The sequence below is a fragment of the Pocillopora damicornis genome, chromosome 7 (assembly GCF_964200805.1).
Source record: "Pocillopora damicornis chromosome 7, jaPocDami1.2, whole genome shotgun sequence".
Classification (NCBI taxonomy): Eukaryota; Metazoa; Cnidaria; class Anthozoa; order Scleractinia; family Pocilloporidae; genus Pocillopora; species Pocillopora damicornis.
The window spans coordinates 23,715,582-23,738,682 of record NC_142676.1 but is presented as its reverse complement, the minus strand read 5'-3'; the positions used below and the strand labels follow the sequence as shown (position 1 = coordinate 23,738,682).

The 23,101-nt window shown below is 38.0% G+C and overlaps 1 protein-coding gene and 1 long non-coding RNA gene across 5 annotated transcripts in view; one reads left to right on the top strand and one right to left on the bottom strand.

The window, feature by feature from the left end:
* Window positions 1–273: 273 nt before the first annotated feature.
* LOC149043233 (uncharacterized) overlaps window positions 274–23,101 on the bottom strand; it is a 35,622-nt gene continuing 12,794 nt past the window's right edge. Inside the window, exons 2-14 of one of the 4 annotated variants that reach the window (XM_089212391.1) lie at window positions 22,744–22,855; window positions 16,343–16,407; window positions 14,388–14,452; window positions 13,602–13,715; window positions 12,916–12,980; window positions 12,342–12,406; window positions 10,399–10,562; window positions 9,861–10,022; window positions 8,723–8,800; window positions 8,120–8,187; window positions 7,665–7,733; window positions 1,690–6,731; window positions 274–1,247 (exon numbers count right to left, since the gene is read on the bottom strand). In XM_089212391.1, coding sequence (XP_089068517.1) covers window positions 1,181–1,247; window positions 1,690–6,731; window positions 7,665–7,733; window positions 8,120–8,187; window positions 8,723–8,800; window positions 9,861–10,022; window positions 10,399–10,513 — 5,601 coding nt within the window. In that variant the 5' untranslated portion in view covers window positions 10,514–10,562; window positions 12,342–12,406; window positions 12,916–12,980; ... (2 more) ...; window positions 16,343–16,407; window positions 22,744–22,855 and the 3' untranslated portion in view covers window positions 274–1,180. Of the gene's footprint in view, window positions 1,248–1,689; window positions 6,732–7,664; window positions 7,734–8,119; window positions 8,188–8,722; window positions 8,801–9,860; window positions 10,023–10,398; window positions 10,563–12,341; window positions 12,407–12,915; window positions 13,716–14,387; window positions 14,453–16,342; window positions 16,408–22,743; window positions 22,856–23,101 lie in introns of all 4 variants that reach the window. The other 3 variants (XM_089212390.1, XM_089212393.1, XM_089212392.1) reach the window with 3 other exon arrangements.
* Window positions 17,351–23,086, top strand: LOC149043236 (uncharacterized). Its single transcript, XR_016188464.1, has 2 exons — window positions 17,351–18,262; window positions 22,726–23,086. It is a non-coding gene; the product is annotated as an uncharacterized LOC149043236 (long non-coding RNA).

Here is a 23,101-nt window from a genome sequence, read left to right as displayed (position 1 = left end):
AGCATCCAGTTTCTCCTCACAATACCACCCCTGAATCAAAAAGTTAGGTCACTAGAATAAAAGGAAATGATCACCAAGTTAAGAAGCTCACTTGATTCTTAGACAAATTCTCCTTGTTGCTGCCTGAGGAAATGTATGGAGATCAGTATAGAGAATATACATACTGATGTTAGGGTGGAAAGGGTTAAATATCAAAGACAAAGAGTAATTATACTACAACAGTGACAGCCTCCTGCTCAGCAAGTCTCTGAAAGATGAATTATTGCAGACAAATTTATCATGTGATTGTTATCATCATCTATTTATTAATATATAATGCTTTTAAATATAAGTGATAAAAAAAGTACTTCATCTCAATCTGCCAGGCTTAAGATTTGAGTAGAAAACAAATAAGTTTACCATACTAGTTTTTCCTATTGACTTGGACTGTTTCCTTTTGACTAAAACTTTGTTTGGCTTTTTTACGGCAGTCACTTGAAACTACACATGTCCTTGCTTAGATAACCTAAATCTTTTTAAAGAGGAAACTGACAACTGTAAAATATGTGTATTTGCAAAACTTTGTTGTGAAAAATGTTGCTGTGCAACCAATCATACCTTTCCCACGAGGGAAAGAATCAAAAGACAAAGGTTAAAAATTTTTAAAAAAGTCTGCAAACTTGCAGAAACTCTCGCTTTCATTTCAGCTTACTATCGATGATACCAAGTTTTGTTTTGCCTCACTCAGTAATTTTCTTAGATTGAAACTTTTAAATATTTACATGTGTTTAACACCTGAGGTTAAAGTAGAGACATGCGCAGAAAAATCGTCAAGAAGTAAACCATAATCTTCGCGGGCCACAGGTATCTTGTTTGGTCCGAGGTAATTAACAATTGGCGCAGATCGCGAGTTTGTAACATGGAATAATTTCCATAAGGAAAATTAAAAAGTATCACAAATTATATTGATAAAAACTCAGAAATTTTTTATTGATAATATGCCTTATTCTCAGCTTAAACAAAAGCGAAGCACTACAATTAAATCAGGCCTTAGTTTCAATTCATTAAGACATCCTTACGGAATTGACCCAGTTAAGTTACCCACGAGTAAAGTTCACAGATTATTAAGCATTTTCTCAATGTCCTCGTTGCGTGGAGTTACTCTACCGGTCTCGAGGGCTTGGAAGTTAGAGTGTTCATTTTATGGCGCCTGTTCCAGTTCTTCTTGATCCTTTACTTCCGTTGGTGATACTTGTTCTTCTTGTGATCTGAAATTAAAGAGAAATTACTGTCATTGAGCCGAACAAGTCACTTGGAACCGCGTATGAAGTAAATGCGTGCTCTCTTCTCTTGAAAGCTTTTTTTATACGCTGAAAATGCACGAGTAAAACACATCCGATAACTCGAGTTACTAAATTTAGCTTACTTTGAAATGCCGGCTCCTTCTCAGTCGAGAGGAGAGAGGACGACGCCGCCAATAAAACACCGCCTCATTAACCTACTGTTTTCATTGTCTTTTTTTTTTCGTTCTTTTGTGTGCGTACTCTAATGTTTTACGTCAACTGTGTCTTCTACACCAGCTTCTAAGAGCCAAACTGTCTCGTGACCACCGTCCTTTAGAAAGGGTTTTGGTCGACCTTGCTCAGGTTAGTAAAAGTATTTCACATGAGGGTGAAATTATTGAAGTCCTATTTATAAATTGCTACTCACGATTCATTGTTGATTTCTCCAAAATTGATTGTGACGTCATCACCAATGAGTACAAACGGAGCCCAGAACCGCGGGGCATTAAAGTTTTCTGATTCTCGCAGACATTTCATCGCCCGGTTGAGTGACACGCTGGCGCTATTTCCATCCTTCAGATGTTGGTAAAAGCTTCTCATAAACTCCATGGTGGCCTCATCATCAATTGACCAGAGAGCAACCAGAACAGAACGAGCACCGGCACCGAGGAAAGCCCGTGCAATGCCGACCACACCCTCACTAGAAACCTTGCCTTGAGCACTATGACAACAACTTAACACAACAAGCTTTGCACGCAACTTTGCTGCTTGTACATCGGAAATTGTTAACCTGAAATCTTGTTCTTCTGGTCTTCTGTATTTTCGTTGTGGATTTGGAGCCAAAGCAATTTCCCCAGTTTCGATTTTTCCGTGCGCAGCAATGTGCACCAAAGCAACCGAACCGATTCTCTTTAGCACCTCAGCCTTGTTTGCCTCTTTTCCTGTGAGTGGGTGGATACCAAGCATATTTCCGATCATCTCCACTTCCTTTTTGGCGGAGGGCAAGGGCAAAAATCTATTCTCTCCGAGCAAGGTGGTAAAGTCGTCCAGACATGGATCTCCTACGAGCAACGCCCCACTCTTGTTGTGATATTCTTTGGGAGAAGCGTTGATCAGTTTCATACACATCAATGATGGAAGAATGCGTATCCTCGTGGACTCACTGAGGTAGTTCGATTCGGAATCCAAAAATGCAGCAAAAGGGGCGAGGCACAGTGGACCATCAGGAACGACAACCAACTCGCCATCTGCGATCAAATTTGAAATAGGACTTATGATGCACTCATGAAAGAGACGCAGAGGATTCTCGTCAGACTGTAATGGGTTTCCTGTTTCTTCTCCTCTTTCCTCGACGGCTGGCAATTCTTGTTCAGTACTTGACCCGTCTAATGTGCGGTTCTCGCAGATTACCCTGAATCTTCCTCGAATTTCCTTGTAAGCCTTCTTCCTTAAGCAATTCAAATAGTCGGTCGCATTTCCAAGGAGATATTTCACTTCTTTCTGTATAAACTGTATATTTCTGTCTTTCCCGATTACCCACAGGTTAACTGCGTTTCTGTGTAGTTCAACAAAAAGCGTCGAACCAGAGATATCAGCAACCATTTCAGAGATCTCTGATTTAGCCGCCTCAAATGATCCAGAAACTGCCAGTTGGGAGCCATATCGTAGTTTGATGAGATCTAACAAGGCCTGCGCTCGTCCTTGGTCCGCAGCACACAATGCCTCGTCGAATTTTGACAGCTTAAGCAAAGTTCTGCAGAGTGAATGATAAATTTCTTGACGTGCATTGCTGAAGGTTATTTTCAACGCATCCTCGGCTTGCAGAACTCTCAACTCATTGAAAACTTTAATACTGCGTTGATAAAAATCAACCGCTCGATGCAAATCTCCAGAGCTTTCATAAATAAAACCTGAATTGGCTAAACTAATTCCAACGGTTTTTTCATCCCTCGATTCCTGAACCATAGTAAGACATTTCTTGTGGTACTCGACGGCTCGTTCAAAGTCACCCTGTTTAAGAAGAATTTCCATAAAACTGGCGTAAACCATTGCTTCGATTTCCTGGTCTCTCAATTCTTTGGCCATGGTGAGTGCTTTCTCAAGAAACTCTGTTGCTTGGTTAAAATCATCTCGTCGAGCATTAACAGCTCCAATAAGGGCATAGGCGTTAGCCTCGTTGTTCTTGTCCCCTACGTGTTTAGCGACATCAAGGTAATCCTGGAATAACTGCATGGCCTGAAACAATTTACCCATTAAAAACCAACTATAACCAAGAACTCTTAAGGCTGCCAACCTTACTAACGGTTCTCTAACAGTACTTAGACATTGCTTGGCGTACTCTATGGCTTGATTGAAATCACCCAGCTCGTGATAAATGAAGCCAAGATTTTTGTAGGCACTTTCCTCGCCTGCCTTGTCTCCCAGTTCTTTAGCAATACTAAGATCTTGTTTGTAGTACTCTATGGCGTGATTGAAATCAGCCAGCTTATAACTAGCCGAGCCAAGCGCGTTGTAGGCACTTCCCTCGCCTGCCCTGTCTCCCAGTTCTTTAGCAATACTAAGATGTTGTTTGTGGTACCCTATGGCTTGATTGAAATCACCCAGCTCGTGATAAATGAAGCCAAGATTCTTGTAGGCACTTTCCTCGCCTGCCTTGTCTCCCAGTTCTTCAGCAATACTAAGATGTTGTTTGTGGTACCCTATGGCTTGATTGAAATCACCCAGCTCGTAATAAGCCGAGCCAAGATTCTTGTAGGCAAGTCCCTCGTCTGCCCTGTCTCCCAGTTCTTTAGCAATACTAAGATGTTGTTTGTGGTACTCTATGGCTTGATTGGAATCACCCAGCTCGTAATAAGCCGAGCCAAGATTCTTGTAGGCAAGTCCCTCGTCTGCCCTGTCTCCCAGTTCCTTAGCAATACTAAGATGTTGTTTGTGGTACCCTATGGCTTGATTGAAATCACTTAGCTGGTGATAAGCCAAGCCAAGATTGTTGTGGGAACCTCCCTCGTCTGCCCTGTCTCCCAGTTCTTTAGCAATGCTAAGATGTTGTTTGTGGTACTCTATGGCTTGATTGAAATCACCCAGTTTGTGATAAGCCGAGCCAAGATTGTTGTAAGCATGTCCCTTACCTGCCTTGTCTCTCAGTTCTTTAACAATACTAAGATGTTGTTTGCTATACTCTATGGCTTGATTAAAATCACCCAGCTCGTAATAAGTCGAGCCAAGATTCTTGTGGGCACGTCCCTCGCCTTCCCTGTCTCCCAGTTCTTTAGCAATACTAAGATGGTGTTTGTGGCACTCTATGGCTTGATTGAAATCACACAGTTTGTGATAAGCCGCGCCAAGTTTGTTGTAGGCAAGTCCCTTGCCTGCCCAGTCTCCCAGCTCTTTAGCAATACTAAGATGTTGTTTGCTGTACTCTATGGCTTGATTAAAATCACCCAGCTCGTAATAAGCCGCACCAAGTTTGTTGTAGGCAAGTCTCTCGTCTTCCCTGTCCCCCAGTTCTTTAGCAATACTAAGATGTTGTTTGTGGTACTCTATGGCTTGATTGAAATCACCCAGCTGGTGATAAGCCGAGCCAAGATTATTGTGGGCACCTCCCTCGTCTGCCCTGTCTCCCAGTTCTTTAGCAATACTAAGATGTTGATTGCTGTACTCTATAGCTCGATTAAAATCACCCAGCTCGTAATAAGCCAAGCCAAGTTTATTGTAGGCACGTCTCTCGTCTGCCCTGTCTCCCAGTTCTTTAGCAATACTAAGATGTTGTTTGCTGTACTCTATGGCTTGATTGAAATCACCCAGTTTGTGATAAGCCGAGCCAAGATTGTTGTAGGCATGTCCCTTACCTGCCTTGTCTCCCAGTTCTTTAACAATACTAAGATGTTGTTTGCTGTACTCTATGGCTTGATTGAAATTACCCAGCTCATAACTAGCCAAGCCAAGCATGTTGTAGGCATTTCCCTCGCCTGCCCTGTCTCCTAGTTCTTCAGCAATACTAAGATGCTGTTTGCTGTACTCTACGGCTTGATTAAAATCACCCAGTTCGTAATAAGCCAAGCCAAGTTTGTTGTAGGCACGTCTCTCGTCTTCCCTGTCTCCCAGTTCTTTAGCAATACTAAGATGTTGTTTGCTGTACTCTATGGCTTGATTGAAATCACCCAGTTTGTGATAAGCCGAGCCAAGAATATTGTGGGCAAGTCCCTCGTCTGCCTTGTCTCCCAGTTCTTTAGCAATACTAAGATGTTGATTGCTGTACTCTATAGCTTGATTAAAATCACCCAGCTCGTAATAAGCCGAACCAAGTTTGTTGTAGGCAAGTCTCTCGTCTTCCCTGTCTCCCAGTTCTTTAGTAATACTAAGATGTTGTTTACTGTAATCTATGGCTTGATTGAAATCACCCAGTTTGTGATAAGCCGAGCCAAGATTGTTGTGGGCACTTCCCTCGTCTGCCCTGTCTCCCAGTTCTTTAGCAATACAAAGATGTTGTTTGCCGTACTCTATGGCTTGATTGAAATCACCCAGCTGGTGATATGCCAAGCCAAGATTGTTGTAGGCAAGTCCCTCGTCTGCCCTGTCTCCCAGTTCTTTAGCAATACTAAGATGTTGATTGCTGTACTCTATACCTTGATTAAAATCACCTAGCTCGTAATAAGCCGAACCAAGTTTGTTGTAGGCACGTCTCTCACCTGCCTTGTCTCCCAGCTCTTTAGCAATACTAAGATGATGTTTGCTGTAGTCTATGGCTTGATTAAAATCACCCAGCTCGTAATAAGTCGAGCCAAGATTCTTGTGGGCAAGTCCCTCGCCTTCCCTGTCTCCCAGTTCTTTAGCAATACTAAGATGTTGTTTGTGGTACTCTATGGCTTGATTGAAATCACCCAGTTTGTGATAAGCCGTGCCAAGTTTGTTGTAGGCAAGTCCCTTGCCTGCCCAGTCTCCCAGCTCTTTAGCAATACTAAGATGTTGATTGCTGTACTCTATGGCTTGATTGAAATCACCCAGCTGGTGATAAGCCAAGCCAAGATTCTCGTAGGCACTTCCCTCGTCTGCCCTATCTCCCAGTTCTTTAGCAATACTAAGATGTTGCTTGCTGTACTCTATGGCTTGATTGAAATCACCCAGTTTGTGATAAGCCGAGCCAAGATTGTTGTAGGCATGTCCCTTACCTGCCTTGTCTCCCAGCTCTTTAACAATACTAAGATGTTGTTTGCTGTACTCTATGGCTTGATTGAAATTACCCAGCTCATAACTAGCCAAGCCAAGCATGTTGTAGGCATGTCCCTCGCCTGCCCTGTCTCCTAGTTCTTCAGCAATACTAAGATGCTGTTTGCTGTACTCTATGGCTTGACTGAAATCACCTTGCATGTAATAAGCCAAGCAAAGACCCTGGTAGGCAATTCCCTCGTCCGGGCTGTCAGTCAGTTCGTTTGCATTGTGGAGGTCTTGCTTTATAATATCGACTGGCTTCTTCATCATAGGTTTCAAAAATGTAAAGATAAAAGCAAAGAAATTGCGTAATTGTTTAGGTTGTAATGTTTGTTTGTCTACGGTACGTAGTTTTAATACTTGTACCGCTGATTTAAATTCAAGAATGAAAAGTGTCACGTACCTTGGCTTTACCAGAGGCCAAAGGCTATCTCAGTGTAAAGAAGTATGTTTTCTTAAGATGCAGTCTCATTACAGTCAGGGGAAATCGAGCTCTATCAATCTTTTTTAAAACTATATTTTAGTCCAAAATTTCAAAAAAAAGGAATTTCGCTTCCAATTTCTTGTTCCGAACGAACGCTCTTTTTTTGGTCGCCATAATTGAAAATTAATCAAATTTGTTGTTGGTTTTACTTCATAATTTTGTTACTTTGAGAAAGTTTTGCGATGTTCGTTGTTAGATAAATGATTTGTGAGTGGAAAGCCCCTTATTTTTGCTATCGTAAACTACGATGTATATTCTATGATATAATTATATTGTTCGCTCCATACTTGGTTTTTCAACGGCACATTAAGGTACGTATCACCATATTCCCCGAGTGACCATCGTTCGTCAACAACAACGTAATTCACTTTCAGTTCAAGGGTAAAGAAGCACGAAAATATCAGACAAAAGCCCTCTTAAAGGACTTCGTGTTACCAATTATGTTTCAAGTAAAACGGAATTTGTAAATATTATGTTTAACTATTATGTTCTTATTGCAATTGGAATTTGTTTTTCCCTCGAAATGTGGTAATAAATAAAGTCTCGTTATAAAAGTTTAAGTCAACAAATAGAACTCTTGATCATCCCTTATTCTCATATTTTCGTAAAAGTCATTACCACTAACGCCCTAACATCTAGTGCACTGATGTTAAATTTAACATGATGCTAAGAAGAAGAATGCGAAAAAATTTACTAGACCATAGACTTACATTGCCTGACTTTAAACATTCGTAGAAAGACCTGTCTCTCAGTCGCCGCAGGGTATCGTTTCTTTCAATCTTCACACATCCGCAGTTAAAGATGCAAATATAATGCCAAAAATAACTATACTGTTATAGAACGGTATTAGGGATCCGCAAATTCTTAATAACAGTCTTTTTAAACAGCGGAAGCTCTACCGGTCAGGAAATAAGGCTCTCAGATTTCTTGTTTTCTATGTAATCGGTAAAAAAAGAAAAACAAAAAAATTAAAGTTTATTCCTTAAACTTGGAAAGCCTTTTTCATTTGAACACTTGTTGAAGAAGCAAGATGCTTCCAATATTCCGATAGGCTTCCAAATGGTGTTTATGTGCCATAATTCTGAGCACTGACTATTTTAACTTACATAGTTGACATACTAAGAGAGATCAAGTTCTTTGTATTTTAGATTTGTCAAAAGGATACTGCTAATCCTTGAACACTCCATCTGAGAGCTTCTTCAGGCTTATTCAGCTCAAGACAGGCACTTGCTCCTATTCAAAATAACACAGCTAGCATTATTAGATCGTATCTATGCGGAAGAGGTTTTTCTGAAACAGTTTTCCTTTGCCGAGGTAAAAAATAAATTGTTGTAATTTTTCTCCTCGTTGGTTTTTGGAAACTTATCAAATTGTGAAAGAGTTGTGCGATGTTTGCAAAAATTTAAGTAAACGTTACGGTGATTCCCTTAATTCTCTGTAAAAAATAAAAATGTATCCTAAGTACTTTGCTTCGAAAGATGAGTATCAGCGAGATGTCAATCATAGCAGAGGGGTCCTATGGGCGTAGTACTCTCGACTTTAGGGAGAGGACTGGTAATGAGATCTTAGCAGTCTTAGTTTTAAAATCTTCTCATTTCAATTTCTTGCTCTGAAATCGAAATTTCGAGATACAGAGTAAAAGTATCTGCCAAAAAAACAGCGCCTAATGCCACTTTCACCAGTCATGTGAGACCCCACTCAGTAACGTGCAGTCCGGACCGTGGAGTGCGAGGTAGTTTTCCGCTCAAAAAATAAGAAAAAAAAATACCTCTAATAATTGCCTTCAGATATGTTGGTTGCAATCGATAGGCAGCTGTTGCATCTCTCAGTGACTCCTGGTAGTTGCCTACAAGAGAATTGTAATCTGATAGCAGAACGTCCAGTCGAACCTGTATTAAGCGACACCGTAAGCGGTCACCCTGTTAGGGGTCGGATGTCAAAGTCCTCTAATTCCCCCTCAGTAACCCTTTAACTTCCAAGATCTCATTAGTAATTCTCCTTACTGTCTGCCATATGGTTCTTGTGATGTTAGTTCTGAGCATCTGGTATTGGATCAACCAATTACAATAATACCCTAACTGATATTTTCTTCATTCTCATCACTTGTCTGCTTGATGTTGTATTGACATTGTAAGGAGAAATTCTGTCTTGGTCACTCATGGGAGTTAAAGGGTTAAGTAGTCGTGGTCACTTTTGAGTTAGACCCTGTCCTCATTGTCTTCCACCTGCAGAAACCGCGCGGTCACTTTAAGCGAAAAGTTCCACTCAAAGTTCTACTCAAATAAAACTAAGAATAATCTTTCAAGTAAAATTCAATCTGTATATCTCCCGAAGTTAATTTTGGTGGTATTTTTGAGCGAGTTTTTGTATATTAAATGGTAAATTATGGCATAAAATGGCATTTTTTATCGTTTTTTATATCACCCCCCATTCTTTGGAGGCTGTGTTAAGCGGTCATCCGCCATTCTCTGTGGGTGACCGCTAATTACTTCTTTGACTGTAGTTATAAAAAACTGAACATAAAGAAGAAAAAAGGGCGTAGGTCGGTAATAACAAACATGTGCTATACTCTTCCAAATATTCGTTTCCAAAACTCAAATGATCGGTTTATTTGAGTGGAAATTATGTTGCTTTGAGTATTATGTAGTCGATCTGGGTATCTGAGTCAGCAAGAAAAGCGAAAAATCAATAGAAATGTTAAGCAGAGAAAAGATTATAAATATCAGCGGTGGTGAGGACAACGAAATCTGACTCAAGTTCCATGGGAGTATTACAAGATAAAGATGCCGTGAACAGATTCTAAACACAAACATGCCTACATGAACTACCTCACGGACTCAGTGGGGCCAACTGCCAAGTGGAGAAACGAAGTACGGTAAAAAGATTTAAGCCTTCATAATTCTCACCTAATTTGAAATGTACTGTTGCCCTGTTGTTGTACAGTTTGGCCTTCAATTCTTTGTTTGCGCATTTCACTTTAATTCCTTCCGTGTAAAAGTGAGAGGCGTTGAGAAAATCTCCTTTTAAGCAAACCTCGTTACCTTCATTCTTGTAAACTTCAACTATCGCTGAAACAAAACAATTTAAGCAACATGCATTAAATTGAAAACTACTACCGCTTGTGGCCAAGGTATTTGAAAACAAAAGGGCCGGGGTAGAATGAGTTTATCTTCTTTATCTTCACAAACTGTCTTTCAAAAGGGCTCTGGTACACCAATTGGAAGAACCTCCTGTTGAAAATATTGCGAAATAACAAATCTCGTCACTTCAGACTGTTTTCATTACGAAGTGCCCGCATCAAAGAAAGAAATCTTACCCGAAATAACTTCAAAGAGAAGGAAAAAAAAGCTAAAGAAAACAAATCAAGAAGAACTTACCTAGGTTATAACACAGGAAACATGATTACGAAGCCTCTTCTTGAAAAGAAAGCCGCACTAAGCTCACCTGTCAAAGTGTCGTCATCAAAATCAAGAGTTATTATTTCTTCTTCTTCTTCTTCTTCTTTTTCTTCAACAGGTGGTGTGACGTCATCCAAAGCTTTGCTTGAACCCTCCGCCATTAATGATGGGAGTTTACATCTCACCGGATGTACGGCTCCTTTACGGTTCCTGTACAACAATAATATACACACCAACTTACGGTCTCAACACTGGAAAATCTGAGTTGACTTTTTTTGAACCAAATTTCTTTTCTTTTGCAGCAAAAAAAAAGGTGTTTTTTCCGTAGCTGTGGTGCAAATGTTTGCCTCTGACCACAGGAAGTCATGATCGTGCATAGAGGGACACCATTAGAAATTCCCATGAGACTATGTAACAATGTCTTTTGTGATCATTTTATTCTTGTGTAACGTTCTCCTGATCGAAAATATATCCGGCTTGTCTTCTTCACAGCTTTCGTCTGAGTTCGTCACGCAACACCATATTTTCTTACTTGCATGACGAGCTCAAGCACAGCTGTGAAGAAAACTTTTAACTAACCACCAGCCACATAAAGTCCACCAAACTACTAATCCCTGTGCGACTGATCCACTGAATCTGATCCGTCTCATTTGGTCTTTTACTGCTAGTTCACCGAGTCATGAGGTCTTATTTCTTGGCAAATTATTGTTTGTCCATTCAGCTATTACTCATATTTTTGCTTTTAACTGCCACCGCTTCCATTGCTCCCTCGAGATCTTTGTTTTGTCAACACAAAACACTAACTTTGAGTGTCATATTGGTTTACAGTCTCTAGTTCGTGATTTATTGACAAACATGAACAATCTTTGGGTGTAGAATTAACTCAAAATTCTTCATGTTACATTCGGCAACGCTTCGTGCATCATTTGAACGTTTCGCTTATTCTACATCTGTCATCACGTAGTGGATTTTTCTTGTTACTTTTAAGTTAAACCACTCACTTCAGTGTCTAATCGTTCAGAAGATAGCTGGAGAATTAATAAAATGTTAAGGTTGATAGTGGGGTTACATCAATCCAGTTTCAGTCGCCTTTGTTTATTAGGAAACGTGTTTATCAAAAAATTGAAATAAGTTCTTTAGACGCATTTAACAAATTCACACAAAAGTTCTCACGGTGACTGAATCTATCAGGTTTGAGGAAGGAAGAAATTACAGTCTAAAGGTGTATTTTTTTATCAAAGCCGATTTCTTAAAGGTTCCTCACGACGAGTTAAAAAAACAGCGGTTTATATTTGTTTTCACATGGTCTTCGATCGTTTGTCATATGATTCTGAGAAACTGAAATTTTCCTTCTCGAGAAGTAACGTTTGATGACAACAGCGAGCGCCCTCAATCTCACGAATGATAGTTGCTAAAGGTGATATTTGCTATCATTGTAGAACTGGTCATGAGACTTGAAAAATTCACGCTCCGACTGGGTTTGAACGCGTGCCTGTTAGATTACGTTAGGCGCTATTTCCAAGTTAGTTTCCATGCAGGTTTCAATTTTTTTTGGCTCACAATCTACTTTAGTGTGCTGATCAATTCTTCAAATATCATTCACAGAATGAATATAATTTTATTCACTGTTACTCTGAGTTTCGCGCCTAAGCGCTCGTCAGACAGAACTTTCTGGTTCTGTTCTGTTCTGTTCTGTCTGACGAGCGCTTAGGCGCGAAACTCAGAGTAACAGAGAATCGATGCGTCCTCGTTGATTCTTTCACCTATATATACCCAGCTCTGCTACCACAGCATTGAGCACTTTATGCCAAGGTAGACTCTACCCCCATATTTATATAATTTTATTCATGTAGTTTTTGAGATTACAGTTGAAAATGCCTCTAAAAAGGGCAATTCCAACCGATTCCTTTCTTACATGGATGGTAGTTACCATTAACAACAGTAATTGACGTGTCGATCAGTGTGGCAAGATTAATTACTAGTACTTACTTTCAGGAGACGCTTGTTCGAAAAAGATGATGCCTTCAAGTTTATGGGCTGTGTGATAGAATAACCTGGAAACAGATAAATTGGAAAGCAAAAATGATTGATATAGGAACAATGATTTCTCAAAATGTCGACATGTTGCACAACCGAAGTCGATATCAAGTAGATGATTGTGTACAAATAATCGTGACGAGGCATAAAACTTCCTTGAATACCAGAGATGTTATTTAAAGACTTTGACGAGAGACAAGTTTCATTTTCTAGTGCGATCTACTGGTTTGGCTGAGTCGAAAATGAGAAATAACGTCAGAAATGCCTGAAAAACGTAGAATGATCTATTTATTTTGGGTGTATGAGCACTGATTTTTTTTCAACCATCTACTAAACTTTTCGAAATACTTGTTAAAACCCCTGTATTATTTTGATCAGTAGGAATGACTAAACAGGTGTCGTCTTCGATGCCTCTGAAAAGGGCAATTCCAACCGATTTCTCTCTTACATGGATGGTCGTTTTCGTCAGCAACTTACAATAACTGACGTGTCGATGAGTGTGACACGATTAATTATCAGCACTTACTTTAAGGAGAAGCTTTTATGACAAAGACAATGCTTTCAAGTTTTTGGGAACTGTGATAGAATAACCTGAAAACAGATAAATTGGAAAACAAAAAATGATTAGTATAGGAAAAAGGATTTCTCAAAATGTTGATATGTTCCACAAACGAAGCAACCACCCGATTTCATTTACACGTTGCATAATCAGTGTAGAAAGTATAATTTTGTGAAAAACTGTTGATGACAAGTAAAACTTTGAAAAACAATTATTTCCAGCTAACCTCAAGCCAAAGAGTAAACGCCAAGGCCAAGATCAGCCGATCAAGTCAAATATCGATATCAAGTAGATGTTTGTTTACAAATAATGGTGACATGGCATAAAACTTCCTTGAATACCAGAGATGTTATTCAAAGACTTTGACGGGAGACAAGTTTCATTTTCTATCGCGATTTACTGGTTTAACTAAGTCGAAAATGAGAAATAACGTCAGAAATGCCTGAAAACGTTGAATGATCTATTTATGTAGGGCGTATGAGCACTGATTTTTTTTCAACCATCTACTAAACTTTTTGAAATACTTGTTAAAACCCCTGTATTATTTTGATCAGTAGGATTGACCAAACGGGTGTCGTCTTCGATGCCTCTAAGAAGGGCAATTCCAACCGATTCCTCCCTCACATGGATGGTCGTTTCCGTCAGCAACTTACAATAATTGACGTGTCGATGAGTGTGGCACTATTAATTATCAGTACTTTCTTTCAGAAGACGCTTTTTCAACAAAGATGATGCCTTCAAGTTTTTGGACTGTGTGATAGAATAACCTGAAAACAGATAAATTGGAAAACAAAAAATGATTAGTATAGGAAAAAGGATTTCTCAAAATGTTGATATGTTACACGAACGAAGCAACCACCCGATTTCATTTACACATTCCATAATTTGTGTAGAAAGTATAATTTTGTGAAAAACTGTTAATGACAAGTAAAACATTGAAAAACAATTATTGTCAGCTAACCTCAAGCCCAAAAGTAAACGCCAAAATCAAGATCAGGCGATCAAGTCAAATGTCGATATCAAGTAGATGTTTGTTTGCAAATAATCGTGACGAGGCATAAAACTTCCTTGAATACCAGAGATGTTATTTAAAGACTTTGACGAGAGACAAGTTTCATTTTCTAACGCGATTTACTAGTGTGGCTGAGTCGAAAATGAAAAATTACGTCAGAAATGCCTGAAAAACGTTGAATGATCTATTTATGTAGGGCGTATGAGCACTGATTTTTTTTCAACCATCTACTAAACTTTTCGAAATACTAGCTAAAATCCCTGTTTTATTTTGATCAGTAGGAATGATTAAACAGTTGTCGTCTTCGGTGCTCCTAAAAAAGGGCAATTCCAACCGATTTCTCTCCTACATGGATGGTCGTTTCCGTCAGCAACTTACAATAATTGACGTGTCGATGAGTGTGGCACGATTAATTATCAGCACTTACTTTAAGGAGACGCTTTTATGACAAAGACAATGCTTTCAAGTTTTTGGGATCTGTGATAGAATAACCTGAAAACAGATAAATTGGAAAACAAAAAATGATTAGTATAGGAAAAAGGATTTCTCAAAATGTTGATATGTTCCACGAACGAAGCCACCACCCGATTTCATTTACACATTCCATAATTTGTGTAGAAAGTATAATTTTGTGAAAAACTGTTGATGACAAATAAAACATTGAAAAACAATTATTGCCAGCTAACCTCAAGCCCAAAAGTAAACGCCAAAACCAAGATCAGCCGATCAAGTCAAATATCGATATCAAGAAGATGTTTGTTTGCAAATAATCGTGACGAGGCATCAAACTTCCTTGAATACCAGAGATGTTATTCAAAGACTTTGACGAAAGACAAGTTTCATTTTCTAACGCGATTTACTGGTTTGGCTAAGTCGATCAAAGTGCTCTGTGAGCAAACTCGTGAATTGACACATGATTTTTTAGATTATGTTTAATGTTATCTGGTTTAGGGAATTTTGTGGTTGATTGTCATATCTAGAGTACGAGCAGTAGTTCAGTGTTCGCTAATGTAGCAAAGAAACAAAGTAACGTTGGGATAAGAAGGCATTACCATTGAAATGATCATGCTATTACATTTGGCAAGGTGGATGATGTCATGTGTTTTAAACGTCTATCATTTTTGTTTCTGGTTTAAGAGAAAAGGTTGGAAGTAAATGTGGGTGAAAAGTGAGATTTACTGTCTTTCGTTGTAAATATTAGAAAATCAAGGCAATACTGTCTTAATGAAAACATTAACGATTCCCTCTTTATCAAAAGAGACAAACGGGAACGAGTTTTGAGTGATATAACTAAGCTAAGCCTGCCACCGTCATTTTGGATCTCCGCCTGGGTAGATTTAAGTCACGTGCTAGGCAACGTAAAATTAATAACAAGATAGAATTTCATTTCAGGCCTATTTACCAATTTTGTGGTGTGTAACTTTCGCATTTTAGTACGTTGTATGTATGTTGAATCTTCAAATTGTCTTGAAACTTAAAAGAAAATTGTTCTTTTAAAATTCACTGAAAATCGGTAGCTAAAACTGTTTGTTTAGGTGTTATTTGATTTTCGTGTTAACTTGTTATTTCGTCAGTCGCCGGCATCTTCTGTTGCTTCACACAGGAAAAACACACACGACGAAACGTAATGATCAATTTTGTCCTCAATCTCACGCTATAACAGAAAAAGCTTTTGAACATCTGTAAACTCCGAGCGCTTCGCAGTAAGTGATATTTTCAATGAATCTTCGGATTGTTTTCAAGTTCAAGGATTGTAAATTACAATTTTATGAAAAACGAAGGTTGTTCTGTTATTTCAGTGTGAATCCTTGCATGCCTGCCAGTCGCTGGCGCCGCTTGTTGAAACTAAAACGTAAAAAAAAAACTCTTTAAAGATTATAATTGGCTTCTTTTTCACCCCACCACTATTCTTAGCAACAAAGGTCGCCATTTCGTCTTTTTATTGCTCGCCATAAACTATCAAATGCACTCAAAAGCCTAAAATCTAAAAAAAGTTTACAGGAATCGACCAATCGAGCGAGCGAGCGAGCGAATGCCATTCCCCACATCGTACCTATAACTCGCTCTTGCGCATGCGCGCAATTCACGAGTTAAAAATGAGAAATAACGTCAGGAATGCCTGAAAAACGTAGAATGATCTATTTATGTAGGGTGTTTAAGCACTGGTTTTTTTTTTCAACCATCTACTAAACTTTTCGAAATACTTGTTAAAACCCCTGTATTATTTTGATCAGTAGGAATGACTAAACAGGTGTCGTCTTCGATGCCTCTTAAAAGGGCAATTCCAACCGATTCCTCTCTCACATGGATGGTCGTTTCCGTCAGCAACTTACAATAATTGACGTGTCGATGAGTGTGGCACTATTGATTATCAGTACTTACTTTCAGAAGACGCTTTCTCGACAAAGATGATGCCTTCAAGTTTTTGGGCTGTGTGATAGAATAACCTGAAAACAGATAAATGATTAGTATTCGATACAAGATTAAAATGCTGTCAGTTAATTTTTTTACAATGTTTTTTTTGTTTGAAATATAACCATCGGTTATTTGTGAGCCAGTTAGTGCGTTAGCTTTTAGAATGCAGCTAATTATTTTGATCAGTAGGAATAATTAAATTGGTGTTGTCTTCGAAGAGAAGTTTGTCGGAATCTAACGTTTCATCAAAATTTTGTGCCAGTGAAAAACAAGACATATTTCAACTAGCTATTTTCACACGCTGACATAGTTTCGTACCTCTAAACCTTAAAATCTCATCGGTAGTCTGAATAACGGTGTATCAAAACTGTAAAGAGAACTTACATGATGATCAGTCAGGACGTAGAAATTGAATGGCTCTTTTTATTCCAAAACTTTTGTCAATGATACAAGATTAAAATGCTGTCAGTTAATTTTTTGACAATGTTTTTTTTGTTTGAAATATAACCATCGGTTATTTGTGAGCCAGTTACTGCGTTAGCTTTTAGAACGCAGCTAAATTTATCAGCGTCACTGAAATCCACACAGGTATGTGATCAACGGGAAAAAAAGAGCAAAAAAAAATACATGAAAAACGGCAGCATATCGATGTTCATGTTCATTTGAACACGGTTCATTTACGGTAGTGTTAGACCGATTAGTTATCATTCTACCAAGGAGAACAGTCAGGTAATCTGGGATCGAATGACATCAAAGTGGTCAGTCGAGTGTGCGCAGGCTCGCGTGTGAAGAAATTGAGACTGGTCGAGACTGTGTTATTAGTAATGATTCGGAATAAATTGTTCACAGTATTTTGCAGGCGTTGATTTATAACGATCAAGATATTTGAAGTGGAAAGGAAATAATACAATGAACATGGCTTCAGTCAAGGTAGCAGTAAGAGTGAGGCCCCTTAATAAAAGGTAAGCCAAAATGAAGTATTTGATTCGGCCTTTCTAGCAGAACGCTAGTTCAAAATTCTCGGTGATCGATGTCAGGCGTTTAAATATCCGTGAAATGTATTCGTTGGGAAATAAGTATGTCACTGTTGACGATACTTGTTGAAAACTGCGACTAAATTTTTAGAACTAAAGACTTTGTTTTAAATTTAATAGACTTCTTTGTTTTGCATTGAAGACATGTAAAATGGTTTCCGTGTTTACATAGCCTGATGTAAACGGTCAGCATTAGATTCCATCCACCAAAACCACCTCGGTCGAGAGGGACTGAGATGGAATATTTAATGACTTGTAAAACATAACCGAAGATTCTCGGAAATCCGCGAGTGCTGTAGCCGAACATCTGAAGCTGTAAATCCCATGATTCTTGAGGGACAAACAGAAACAGCATGGCGAGAAATTTACAGCGCGAACCTTTGCATGATGTTAGACATGCGGATAATTTAGGATACGTTAATTCTGTTGATGAGGCGCATAAAATTATTGCGGAATTTGAGACAGGATTTACGACGAAGTTTTCTTTCTTTAAAGCTGACAAAGGTTTCGGGAACACTGGTGTATATATGTATATTGATATAGTTCTTTGGCATTACAAGGCTTTGCTATCGATATTGTGCATTCTCACTAGTTTATCTAGTTCAAGTCCTCTGGCATGGCTTGAATGATACCACAATTGTGGAATCATTCGGGTTAACTTAATGCTTACACCTCCTTCCTCGAAGACAGAAGTCACAAAATACTCTGGGAAGATGCCTGAGTTACTTAAGGAGCAAAAATTCATTTTTTTACCGGTGTGCCATTCCTAATTTTGGGAAGGAAAATGTTCAATTGCCAGCACAGCCTAGATAGAACAGCCGGAGAGAAAAGGAAACGAAAAGATGCAGAAGAAGTACTGTATATAATATTTTCTTTTTATCCTCGAGCTTTGTGTTGCTGTCAGCTATGGCTTGCTAATTCAAAAGGTCAAATAAACACATGAATGGGTCATATGACATTGATCTCAGAATACTTTTATGACAAACGTGATAACAGTTCAATCTTGGCTAAATTGAAGATGGTTTGGAGGCTAACAATTATAAGATCTTTTCACTAACATATGCTGCTGACTAAGGAGAAAATAATATATGAAATTCTGCATTTTTTGCTTTGTATCAAGCAATCATATGTTGGCTCCTTATCACACTACGACCCTTGCGAAATGGCTTTTGGAATTCCTAGGAATTCCTAGGATTTTCCTAGGAATTCCTAGGAATAAAGGTGTGAATTTTCACGGTAAATTCGGACTGGGAATTCCTAGGAATTCCTAGGAATTCCCAACCATAACAACTCTGGTTCTAAAAACCTAGAAATTCCTAGAAATTCCCAGAAATTCCCAGAAATTCCCAGAAATTCCCAGAAATTCCCAGAAATTCCCAGAAATTCCCAGAAATTCCCAGAAATTCCCAAAAATTCCCAGAAATTCCAAGTTTATAGCCAACAGGACTTGGAATTCCTAGGAATTCCAACTCAGAGAACCAATGACTTTCCCTGAAAAGCTGTATATCTAAAAAATTCCTAGGAATCTCTGGGAATTTCTGGGAATTTTTGGGAATTTTTAGGAATGTTTCAGAATTACTGGGAATTTTAAGCAAAAATTTGAGGCTAATGATATAAAATAAATACTTTAAATTAAAAAAACCCAGCTAAAATTCAAGTATTCAATGAAATTTATTTAGAAGCTTAATTTAAGGCTTACATGTAAACTATTTTTGATTAATTATTAACATCAATGTGTGGTAATATTAGGATGGAATTTGATTTATTTTTCTTTTCTTGAAAACTTCATACGGATTAATCCTCAATTACAGCTATTCATATAAAATAGTTCTAATCAATCATTAAATTTGGTTTGACACAAATTGTGAATAAAATCTGTTGATTCTTTTCCATAAAATACAATATCTTAAGTTATATTTGAAAACCAAGCACTCTTGGGAGTGAAGGGGCTAATTACAGTCAAATAAAACTGATTTTTTGATTAAAATCTTGTTGTAACCGTAACAATAAATTAGAATGAAGTTATCCTAAACTGCAAACTTAGCTGCTGTTTGTACTGTTTGTATTTTTTTTCCTGGGCTCACAATGAGTTGGCCTTAAATGAGGTTGTCAACAAGAACCTTGACCATTTTGTATCTGGATTCCTTGACATCTGAATTTGAAAAAAAATAATATATTAAAATATGTATGTTTAAAGCTCAGACCAGGCTTTTAAGATGGCTATGAGGAAAAGGGCATTCATTGGATTCTCAAATTTAGAAATCTCTGTTATATTGAGTGACTTTCATATTGGAGTTAGTACATCTCTCTCATGGATTTTACTAAAAAAGGGCTGAATACATTATTTTGTTTTTACCAAGGAGGGCTTCTTTATGTACTAAGGTTTGTTTAATAACAGTTCCTATTTTGAATCTTGAATGTTCCCAAACGTGACTAGAGGAATCTTGAAACCTTACTGATAGGTTTATTTCATTGTAAAGCATAATAAGCTTAAGAAACTGCGGCATGCAAGTGACCGATTCGATTCTCAGAATTATTCTAGTTTCAGTTGCGCCGAGCGTTATGTAAGCTTAATTCAACCCGCTACATCTATTCTTTTATAAGATTTTGATCACGTAACGAATATCGCAATTTTTACTCACCTCAAACTTTCAAAATCGTATAAAGGGGTAAGTTTCTAAAGAAACTGTGGTGCTGCGTCGGTGGGAGAGTAAAGCAGGTAATTTAGTGTTAACAACTGGGTTGAAAACGTAAATTAGCCACCGTAAAGAGTAAAAAAGCTGACGTTTCGAGCGTTAGCCCTTCGTCAGAGCGATTGACGAAGGGCTAACGCTCGAAACGTCAGCTTTTTTACTCTTTACGGTGGCTAATTTACGTTTTCAACCCAGTTGTTAACACTAAATTACCTGCTTTCAAAATCGTAGCTTTACAGACGGCCATTCGACCCTTGTTTGTACCAGTCAATATGTCAACTGTTGTCCCTTCTTTTAACTCCACGGCGCCAACGACTTTCTTTTCTTTTACAACACTCACGCTATTCTCGTTTTCCCATTGAACCACAATAAAAGCTATCTTTAGAAATGTTATATTAAGCAAAACAGTTGAGAAAAGCGATCAACCGATGAAAAGTACATTCAAAGATGAGCGCCAAATGGAGTCTTCTTTGTTTCCGATCACGGGCATGATCACGTGGATCTTTTAGGACTTGTCATTGGCTAGCAAAGTGAATCCGCTGGCTTGCCGATTGTAGTGTTAGGAAAAGTGCCCAACTTTATTCTGACTTCTCCGACCGGTTCTCTGCTTCTAGAAGATGGATAGCTTGGTGATATAAATAAAGATGTGAGCTCACTCTATGTAGAAATAATGGACAAGAATCGATCGTATTACAAATGCTCAATTTGTGGCCGAAAGTTGTCGAAGAAACAAAGACTCGAAACTCACTTGAGTTGTGTTAATGGCAAAGGTGAGAAATAACACAAGCCAATCACAGTTTTGAATGCGACTACAAATCGTCTTTTACCCTCATATTTATAAAAGAAGGATACCACATTCGGAAGTATAAGAGATACATAGAGGATCCCAGTGTACCAGTACCTAAATCTACAAAGCTTGACCGTAGAAAGCGTTCAGCAACACGTTCCAACACCGCCATCTCGATTCCTCAGTCAGTCGTTTCCACTGACCTTAAAGCAGTATTGACAACAGAGTAGAGTGCGTCTTACAAAGGAGAAACATTTGTACAAGAGACAGAAGTAGCTATATGCGATTACAGAGGTGCGTTGGAACTCTGGTCCACAAATAGTTATGCACTGCCCGAAGTATAAAACAATTTTGTTGATAGCTGACAGACAGAGAAGAACAACAAGTAAACTTAAGAGCTGTTATTATTGAAGTGTGACTAGCTCTTTTCATTTTTATATAAAGAAGGACTAGTAATTTGCACCAAAAATAAAAAGATGTAATGTTTTTTGGGAGATCCAGTGATTGGGACATTTAAGAAATTAAGTTATGAAAGGAAACTTAGTTGGTATTTCTCACTACTAACAAGTCTTGTTGACAAATATTTTCAGATCAGAGTTTCAAATAAAGTAAATTGAAGACGTCATATAAAAGGTGTTTTTCCTCAAAGGGAACATTGACTACCTCTGTCTTGTCTGCATGCCAAATGTTTGCAAAGTGTGTGGATGATCCACAAGTATTGGAACTTTTACAAAAATGTTTTGTAAGAATAAAAACAGCAAAACAAATTACAGCAATTAGTCATGAAAATAGAGCAAAAAACTGAAAAAAAAAGCAGCAACAACAATCATGAAAAAAGAAAGATTAATTAGGTGTTGAATTTGTTTGTCTAAGGCATGAAATTTCTACTAAAAGTATTGTCAACAAAAAGTCTCTGACAGCGTTGGAGGCAACTAAGCTTGACTGTTCCAAGGTTTTCTAACAAAGGCAACCAGTAATGTAGGTTAGGGAAGTAAGATAACAATGTAATTATTGTTAATTATTGTGGAAGTTGGCAATTTCTAGTTAACATAACTGACAGCTGGTTCATGAGAAAATCCATATTAATGTAAAGATTTACTAAAACTTAGTTTGAGTAATAAATTTCATGATCTTTAAGTTATAAACATGTACATGTATGTATATCTCTTGGTAAGTTTTGTATAGCATACCTTTTATTGAGCCAAAGTTTTAAGCCTCTGAAATTACTCTTTTTCTTAAAACCTTCACATTCAAGGTATTTCTTAGAATTTATGTGGACCTCAGGGTATTAAAATTGCCTCAAATTCGATTCCCAGAAATTCCCAAGAGTTCCACACTTCTTAAATTATAGGTAGTTTGTAAAGCTGAGAATTCCTAGGAATTCCTAGGGATTCCAAGTCCTCACAAAACTGGAGTCTTCCTTTCCCAGAAATTCCCAGTAATTCCAAGCTTTTTAAATCAGAGCTAATTTGCATAGTTGGGAATTTTTGAGAACTCCTAGGAATTCCTAGGAATTCCCAGAAATTCCCAGAAAACTGGGAATTCAGTTTGCAAGGATCATTTGCATAATTGGGAATTTTTGAGAATTCCTAGGAATTCCTAGGAATTCCCAGAAAACTGGGAATTCAGTTCGCAAGGGGACACTTCCATTTTGTCGCATTCCAGAAAATAACTTGAAAAATACACTATCACTCATCTTACACTGTTATATTTACCTATTACAGAAGGCCAGAAACAAAGATTGTAATTCAAGAAAATAAGATTTCTTGTTTAAGACATAAGGAAGTTTGAATGCAAAGCACAGATAAAAATGTGAGAAATTTTAGTTTTTTTCAGAGAACAAGGTAGTTCTACCTATGTATAAACAGAACGAATCCGGTATAAAAAATCAGATATGTGGCATGATTCCTTTTCTTCCATCCCCACTCAAAACAAGCAAACACACCTATAGAGGTTCCAGTCTGGTCTGCAAATGAAAAGGAGGAGGTGATCACTACAAAATTAAGCATTAGGGTTCTTATTTATAACATATTGATTATTTTACACTGATATCAAGAAATTAAGGTTATGAGTAGCAGCCAGCTGAGTTATAGTTTGAGTTTTATCAAGTCCATTACTTTGTTAAATTTAGAGTAACCTTGTATTGAGAGAGGAAAATTGAGGAGCTGTAATATACTTATCATCAATTAGGGACCACTGTCGGGAAATGGTG